We start from the raw sequence: 9,069 nt of genomic DNA on the forward strand, positions 1-9,069 counted from the left end.
AAGGCTACGTAATTTAGTTTTTCCATTTTGAAAAGAGAAAACAAGAAGCAAAGTGGAGTTGCTGATGGCTGCTGAGGTGATGACCCTGGGGAGACAGCTAAGCAGTTAATAAAACTCAACCGTTAGTGGCCGAGCTGTTTTCTCCATCCAGGGGGTCACAGACGAGATTTTCGAAAGGGTAAGATAACACTCACACACACACACACATGCACACACACACAAATGGCTTTTCAAATGACTAATAAATTCTATATTAATAGTATTATAGTAATTATAATATAATAAATAATAAATAAAATAATAATATAAAATAAATAATAATATAAAACAAAATAAATAGCTAGTAACTTATTTAGTAATACATTTGACTTTTAAAGTGGCTTTCTGGATCAAGTTCCTATTTAATAGCAACTCTGGAGTACTTTGGGAAGTCTAAAATGGCTATAGACAGTACATGGAAAGAATGAATATAAAGATTATCTTCATTTTACCTAGAGGCTTTTTGTGTTGTTGTTGTTGTTTGTTTGTTTGTTTGTTTATTCTTTACAAAAACCTTTAACGTTGTCACCCCATTTTTTATCTAGGTTGCTAAATGGAAGTCCGGGAAGTTTAAAACTATCAAGGCTGAAGGCAATGGCAAGCAGCTTCTCCCCTTCCGAATCTTTGGAGCTCTGCTACGAGAATGTGAACGGATCCTGCATCAAAAGTGCCTACTCCCCTGGTCCCCGAGCCATCCTCTACGTGGTCCTTGGTTTGGGAGCCGTGCTGGCAGTGTTTGGCAACTTGCTGGTTATTATAGCCATCCTCCACTTTAAAGTTACACACACCTACGAACTTTCTGGTGGCATCCCTGGCCTGTGCTGACTTCTTGGTGGGGGTGACCGTGATGCCCTTCAGCACCGTGCGGTCTGTGGAGAGCTGCTGGTACTTTGGGGACAGTTACTGCAAGTTCCACACTTGTTTCGACACCTCCTTCTGCTTCGCGTCTCTCTTCCATCTGTGCTGCATCTCCATTGACAGGTACATCGCAGTGACAGACCCGCTGACTTACCCGACCAAGTTCACGGTGTCGGTTTCTGGAATATGCATCGCTCTCTCTTGGTTCTTTTCCGTCACGTACAGCTTTGCTATCTTTTACACGGGAGCCAATGAAGAAGGGATCGAGGAACTGGTGGTTGCTCTGACCTGCGTGGGAGGCTGCCAGGCTCCGCTGAACCGAAATTGGGTTTTACTTTGTTTCCTTTTATTCTTCCTGCCCACTGTTGTTATGGTGTTTCTATACGGTAGGATATTTTTGGTGGCAAAGCACCAGGCTAGGAAGATAGAGAGTACAGCCAATCAAGCGCTGGCCTCCTCAGAGAGCTACAAAGAAAGAGTAGCTAAAAGAGAGAGGAAAGCTGCTAAAACCTTGGGGATTGCCATGGCAGCCTTCCTGGTGTCTTGGCTGCCGTATATTATCGATGCTGTGATTGATGCCTACATGAACTTCATAACACCCCCCTACGTCTATGAGATCTTAGTGTGGTGTGTCTATTACAATTCAGCCATGAACCCCTTGATATACGCCTTTTTTTATCCTTGGTTTCGGAAGGCAATAAAACTTATTGTGAGTGGCAAAGTCTTCAGGGGTGATTCATGCACAACTAATTTATTCTCAGAAGAGGCAGATGTAGGATAAAAAGATCATTACAGAGATTTGAAAGTTGGCTTGGGTTGAAGGTCAGAGGCAAAATAAACACTCCAATCTAGGGAGACCCCAGAATCATTCACCAAATAGGAGGTCTGACATTCAAGGGTTGCTCTGAAGCATTTTTTTTTCTTAGTGTGTCTGTGCATTTTAGGACTGAGTGACATGTGATCAGATCTCTTAATTCCTTCCAGTGTTGTGTGCTCTTTAATGTTTTTTTTTGCTTTGCTCAAAAATTTCTACTTGTGTTGTATCAAGTAATTGGAAGCATTGTAGTTTTTCTCCTACCCACGAATAAGTATTCAGATAATTATGTTGACAATGATACAGAGGGGGAGGTGCTCTTGGGAATTTGGAGTTAGGTTTTCAGGAGACCAAGCCTTCTTCAAAGTGTATCTTGCATAAGAACTAAATTTAACTACAAATTCTTGAAATGTTTATTTTTAACCTTAAAGATCTTTACAGTGAGCTGGAATGTAGTACTTCTGATTGACTGAAAAGCATCTCTCTCCCTCCCCATTTCATAGAGACAGGTTCACAAGCAACATGTGTGCCACACAATATGACTTTTAGAGAACATATTTTATTATTGAAGGATTTGCATGTGAATAAAAAGATAGTCTGTCTACTTGTTTTGGGTGTGGTTTGTTTGTCTAGGTTTGTTTTTGTTTGAGACTTGGTCTCACTATGTAGCCTGGGCTGGCAGGGCATTGGCTGTGTAGATCAGGCTGGCCTTGGACTCAAAGAGATCTGCCTGCCTCTTCTCTACTTGTTTAGAATTTGAAGTAAAATGTGAATTTTACTTTTTAAAATGTCAATTCAAATGAAAGTGTTTTAACCTTGGAGGTCTTCCTTTGAGTCAAAGAAAGCACATTTGGTGCTAAAAACACATAAAAACAGGGTGAACCAAGGGTTGTTTTAACACAACAAAATCTCAAGCAGATATTTACTCCAGGAACAGCTCCCACTTTCTAGTCAGTTATACTTTTCTCAATCAACAGGAATCTAATTCATTTCGATTAAAATATATGTTGTGTGTTTTAAGATACAGTAAGAACCTGAAAACAACTAATGAAAAGAAAATCCCACTTCTCATGTCCTTGAACGATGGCCTTAAATCTTCCTTTAGTTAGCTGATTATACAAACAATTTTGAAATAAGCATGTGTTACAGACTGAAAGGGTTCTAAGCGAACAGTTCCATAAACATTCCATAGGAATACCTGCTGTATTCCTTATAGATGAACTACTTTGGAAGCACTTCACAGAAAAGCTAAGCTGATAGATTTTTTAAGTTGAGCTGAGAGTGTTTAGCAGAACAACGATGACAGGAACATGAACTATCCCAGCAGGGCACCTGGTTGTGGTTCAGAAAGCAACCACAAGCCATGGTTCTCTGACCAGCTTTCAAGGGATCGCTGTTAAGCTCCTCATTCCTTCAGAAGCAACTCAAAGCTTGTGTCCCTTGGATGCTGTGTCAAGATGTCTTTAGACCAATGCCTGTTATTTCCTTCCACTGCAAATGTAAGCTGGGTACTAACATTTGTAAGTAATAAAGAAAACCACCTGATACAATTGGTAAGTACATCCTGTGCTGTTTGGTTTTAGCTCTTTATTATTATTATTATTATTATTATTATTATTATTATTATTATTATTATTACTTCATAGAGCACATTCTTAGAGGAACAGACTACAAAAGTAATATATCCTAATGAGTGATGCTTTCAAATTCTTCCTGACATCTCTAAGTGGGGAATGCACTCCCAATCATCCGTCTTGCTTATTTCTGCACTCTATGCCCTTCCGTAAAGGAAGCCTTCTGGTAAAACATCTGTGTCTGTTTCCTCAAGACCAACCAGCCTGTTAGCATAACTCCATCCTCTTGCCAATGACACACTGATTGTTAGAAATCAACCACAAACCTCTTAGGCAGCTGTGGGTCGAGACCCTGCAGAACCGTGGCCATGTTCAGAGCCAGACCCATGGAATAGGGAAGTAAGCTCTGCTCTCTGATACTCACTATATCTGGGACACGTGGCTCAACTTGGTCTTTCAACCTTGGTGAGCTATGGGGCCTGAATTACTGGCTTTATCCAGTAAAAAAAAAGGTTCCAGACCATTACGAAGGATAATTAGTCCACTTAAGCCACAGTGTAGCTATGAAAATAATATGCCTCTCACATATAAAGATTATTATGAAAATGCAAGTTTAATTTTATTAATCAAATGTAAATCTGCTTAAAGTGTTACTTAATTCACATGTGTTTTCTCAGGTCGACACTGAAAATGACATCTAAATTATGTAAAGCTCTGTGTATTTTTAAAAAAATCATATTTAAAAGAAGTGCTCAGACATACTATAGAAAATATCAACAAAATTCCCCTCTGTGCTGGTCAAGATTACAGTAACTTTTTCCCAATCATTTAGTGGTAATGCTATCAATAGTTCATCAGTAACAAAATACAGACACAGCAGTAGTGGACTGGGGGTATGGAACAGTAACAGAGTGCTTGCCTAGCATGTGTGTGGCCATGGATTTCATTCCCAGCACAGCCAAGAATGAATGCAGGAAGGAAGGAATGACAGCGTACCATCATCCACCTAGACCTCTAAGAACTACCAATGTGACTGAACATTGCTATAATGGAGTTTTACATTTGTTAAGGAAGCCATAACAAATACTCAACTAGCTGGGTTTCATGACCTCTTTATTTTTTACAGGCTGTTGATATGCCATATTTGTTTTTATTCCCCTCTAATGCCCTTGACTCAGTTTTACTCCTACACATTGAAGGTCGGCCTTAAAGAATTACATTTCTCACAACATTTGTATTTAAAAAAAAAAAAACAAGAACAGAACAATACTAGAAATACTAATTTCAACATTATTTTTTAAATAAGCATTAAAGACAACATACATGCCCCTAGATACTCTGAAAATGTAGTCCATTAATAATATTTTTCTTGTATTGTTAGAATTGGTTTATGTTAAAAATAAATGTTATTTTTGAGGTTGATATACCATGATGCTAACAAGATATCAATAAATGTATCTGTCATCTCTCTTATTATTGTTAAAAGAATACCTAATGTCTGCTTATTTAATAAAGTCTCCAATGAAGTATAACAGAAATGATAATACTTGTTTTGCACAGTAACCTTCTAGGTCTGATCCTAGTCTAAAACTGTTGCATTGTTCCTTCTTCCCAAAATTTCCTGTTTCTTCTGTCTCTGATTATCATATATTTGTGTGTCTCTATGTGTATGTGTCTGTCTGTCTACTGTGTTAATGTATGCTGTGTATGTAGGTGCTTGTGGAGGTCAAAAAAGTCTTTGGGTCCCCTGGAGCTAGAGTTACAGGAGGTTGTGAACTGCCTGATGTGTGTTGTGTGCTGGGAACTGAACTAAGGTTCTCTGGAAGAGCAGCAGGGGCTCTTACTGCTGAGCTACCTCTTCAGATGTCTTTTGCTGTGCTGTAAAGACCACTTGTTGTAATACTTAGGCAATAGTGTGAAGATACTTTCCACTTTGGGTAGATAACATTTCCATCCTTTACAAATCAAAACATTGAATGCTTACAGAAAATACTAAATTGCCACACCTTTTGCTTGCTAGTGAAATCTTATCTACACTATTTGAATGTTTTGAATATTGCCTTGCAGTTTTTAAACCTCTAGAAATATTTTTAAAGCAAACAAGCTATCAGTTTTTAAATTTTCACTCAACCTACTGATGGTCTGTCTTTTACTTTTAAAAACTTGTGTCACTTTTCATCTTTGTTTGGTTTTGTAAAATGTCTGATGATTAGTAGTTGAGGAAAGCCCAACATTAGTTTCGCTCTACTTACACTAAGAACATACAAGCCAATATCTTAGTAACTGCACATGGCGGGTTTGTTTCTGACAGCATTTACTTTCTTTTATCTGAAAAGGCTATGCCCAAGGCAAAGGCCCAGAGAGAGCTCCTCAGGCCAGGCTGCCTATGTTTGAAATGCTCAGATTTGTCCACATCATTCATTGGCTTCACTTGGGTTAGAGTTCTTACCATTTGTGTGGAAGAGTTATCATCTGTAAAATGGCAAAAAAAGAGTGTTCTCCATGAAGTACTGACTGCAAAGCAAAATGGACCTATAGATTCTGAAACCAAAGAGGTCATAAACCACCACAGCACAATCTGTGTTCTCTATCAGAAAAAAATCATTAAAATGTTTTATTCAAGAGAATTTAATGCATACCCAGTAAAACAAGTTCAAAAACAAGTCTCGCATAAAGAAGTATCAAGCCCAAACTTCCACAGAGAGATCAGGAATCCAAATGTACAGAATAAAGACAATGTAATTACAAAATAAAATGATACTTATATGAATAGCTTGCAGTACATTCATATTATGTGTGTTTTCAGAATTAGTATTTTGTTTTTCTTATTGTTAATATTGCTTTAAAAGCATTAATTAAGAAACATATTTTGGAGAGATTTTATATACTAAATTCTGAAGCTATAGTATATTTTATACACTAAATTTTGAAGTTACAGCCATATCTGTTTTCAAAGTCAATGCTCTATTCCCATTGTAAACAGGTCAGGGGCAAATAAATTAATAAATAATAAAATAAAATAAAATAAACCCACTCCAACATTTCCAGAAGTACAAGACAGGGACTATCATCTCAGGAATTGCATAGGAACTGATTTAGATATTTTATTCCATTGAAACATACATACATATGTACACGATACTAATGCCAGAGGGCAACATTGCATCATTTTGTAAGACAGTACTAAGTACGCACTGAATACCATATTTAAAAAAAAAACATAAATGTGTAGGTTCCCTGGAGTGACTTATGATGGAGTAAATTTGTAAAGACAGCAAAACCCACTTGAAAGCCCCTGAGCTGACTCATTTCTCCTCTAGTTTTTGTTCTTTCTCTTAAGAGACCTCTGAATTCCAGGCTACTGTGAACATATTTGTGTCCTTTCCCCTCATCAATATGAACTTCTAAACAGTAACTATTTGCTAAGAATTATTCATATAAAATATATTTTTTTGAAAAAAAAAAACCCCACAATTTCCAGAGGGGTTCTCTTCTGAGATGGTAGTGAATGAAAGAGCAAGAGAAATTTTAGAAAACATTCAGAGGTAGTTTAGACAATAAATACAATCCCGAGTGAAGATCTAGGAAGGGAAGGTTTCACTAGGTAGGAACAAGTCCTGGTGTCAACATCAACTGATCAAAACTAACACTTCACCTCCTGGGAAGAGTCGCCTTCTCTGGGTTCACCTAAGACCATGCTGAGCAAGTTTAAAACCTAACTGTCCATTTTGTATGCATGCCAAGAGAATGAAGTAGCTCTTGACAAACCCACCTTGAGCTTTTGCTCAAGTTCTCTGAAGTAGGAAATAGAGGTGGAACAGTGGAGGTTAGTAACAGGAACTCTGACCTCATGTCCTCTGGGCTGAAGTAGGAGGTAGAGGTGGATCAGTGGAGGTTAGTAACAGGAACTCTGACCTTATGAAGCTCCTATGGGCCCATCAGCCTGCCTATGCCTGACCTCAGATGGTTCATCTCCAAGGAATGACCCACTAAGACGTAGCTTACAGTGGACAGTGTCAGACACCATGAGATCACTTGATGTCACGGGTCAAAGGCTCTATCACCATTTCAGTTCAGTAGACACAAAGAACTGTCTTTCAAAATGGTGTTTTAGCCCACCACCACCTATAGCATGGCCTTGCTTTGAACTACCATGGGCTCCCTGTTTATCTCAGTGCACATCGTCTGTACAACTTCTCTATAATTGATACCTCCAACCAGCACCACAAGGTCACCAACTACTCTGACGTTTTACCACAGTCCCATCCAAACACAGGACATTCTCCTGCTCTCAGCTCCAGATAGAACTGGCCAGAATGATATTTCTAAGTATGGGATATGTCACTTGAGATCATGAAGAGATCTACCAGTCACTACACTACTCTTGATGTGTACAGATACAAGATGTAGTGATTTGACTTTTCCTTTAAGTGGGATATCTTTGACTAATGAAGTATAAAAGCCTGAATCCTTATAGGGACTGTCTATAAATTTACAGGAAACATTTATCTGATTAAGGCTTTCAGTGTTCAAGGTACCATTTGCTCATTCCTCCCCATGCATCATCAATAAAATGGATACACATGATCTTCAGTAAGATACCTGGATGGTGTTTTCTATATCCTGTTTCCTGTTTTTGTCTTTATTAGTTCTTTTTTAGAATTATATTTTATCATATGCTTTGAGTTTTGTATGATTTATTATTTGAAATGAAAACATTATTCAGTTATTGTTTTAACTTTATTCCCATGCCACTTAAAGCATGCATTTGGTGCCTGGTGGTTTTTAATTGTCTCCATCCAGTTGTGAATATCCTCACATGACAGTCATACTCTAAAAGATGCTGTGGGTTCCCACTCAGAACAACGTGAAAATTTTGTTGATCAAGGAATTAGAGACTATGTATCTCAGCCCAGGTGAATGGTATAGCATGTGTAAAAGAGTATGACCAATAAGACTTTGGCGAATGTGTGACTGAATCATCTATTTCATGCCACATAATTAATGTGTGTTGTTGTAAATTAATTCCAAAACATTTTTAGAATCTTTGCCCTGAATAGTAGACTCTATTTGTCTTCCAAAGTTTTGAATCTACTGTTCTAGAGGCAGGGTGAGGGGAAGTATTTGAAACATCTGAACTGATAATTGCTTCACCGAATAAGAACTAACTATGTCTCAGGCTAAGAATATTAAATGGATAATATCATTGCCAAATACTGAACTGTGCCATTTCAGGGCAGTCAAAGAAATGCTTGGTTGTGACTATCAGCAGTATTTGCACAAATTAGCAGTGTACAGAGAAACATAATTTGTAGAACTTACTAATTATAATTAACAACAGTGCGTGTGTTTTCAAGATTCACACCTTGCACTGTAGGGATTCCTCATGTGAAGTTCACAAAAGATGAAGTGGATTGGCTGGCTTCTCCAAACATCTTAGGGCTTGGAATACTATTAAAGGTGACTTTTTGAATAGGAAATTGTATTACAAGCCATCTTCTTTTGCAAGAAAGAAATCTATACTCAATTACACAGGTAATTGTTTTCTGGACAGGTGAAAATTAGTGTTGTTTGTCTGGGTTTATCAGTGGAGTTTAGCATAGTTATAGGAATAATTCTGTGGCTGAAGATGGGGAAATTGATTTTCTGAGATTTTAAATTTCCTCATTTCTCTATAATGAAAATTGTAAAAGGGGTTATGATCCTGGGCAATATTTAAAATCAATAATGCAGATATGGCATTCCATTTCTTTAATTTTTAGATCTCAAAATTACTGTTGTCTT

The 9,069-nt window shown here is 37.7% G+C and overlaps 1 protein-coding gene across 1 annotated transcript; it reads left to right on the forward strand.

Moving 5' to 3' along the window:
- The first annotated feature begins 633 nt into the window (after nt 1-633).
- Taar9 (trace amine associated receptor 9) lies at nt 634-1,678 on the forward strand. The gene is given in 2 exon segments (XM_059273012.1): nt 634-815; nt 817-1,678. Coding segments are annotated over 2 exon segments (1,044 nt in total).
- The last annotated feature ends 7,391 nt before the right edge of the window (nt 1,679-9,069 follow it).

Source organism: Peromyscus eremicus, chromosome 8b (genome assembly GCF_949786415.1).
Source record: "Peromyscus eremicus chromosome 8b, PerEre_H2_v1, whole genome shotgun sequence".
Classification (NCBI taxonomy): domain Eukaryota; kingdom Metazoa; phylum Chordata; class Mammalia; order Rodentia; family Cricetidae; genus Peromyscus; species Peromyscus eremicus.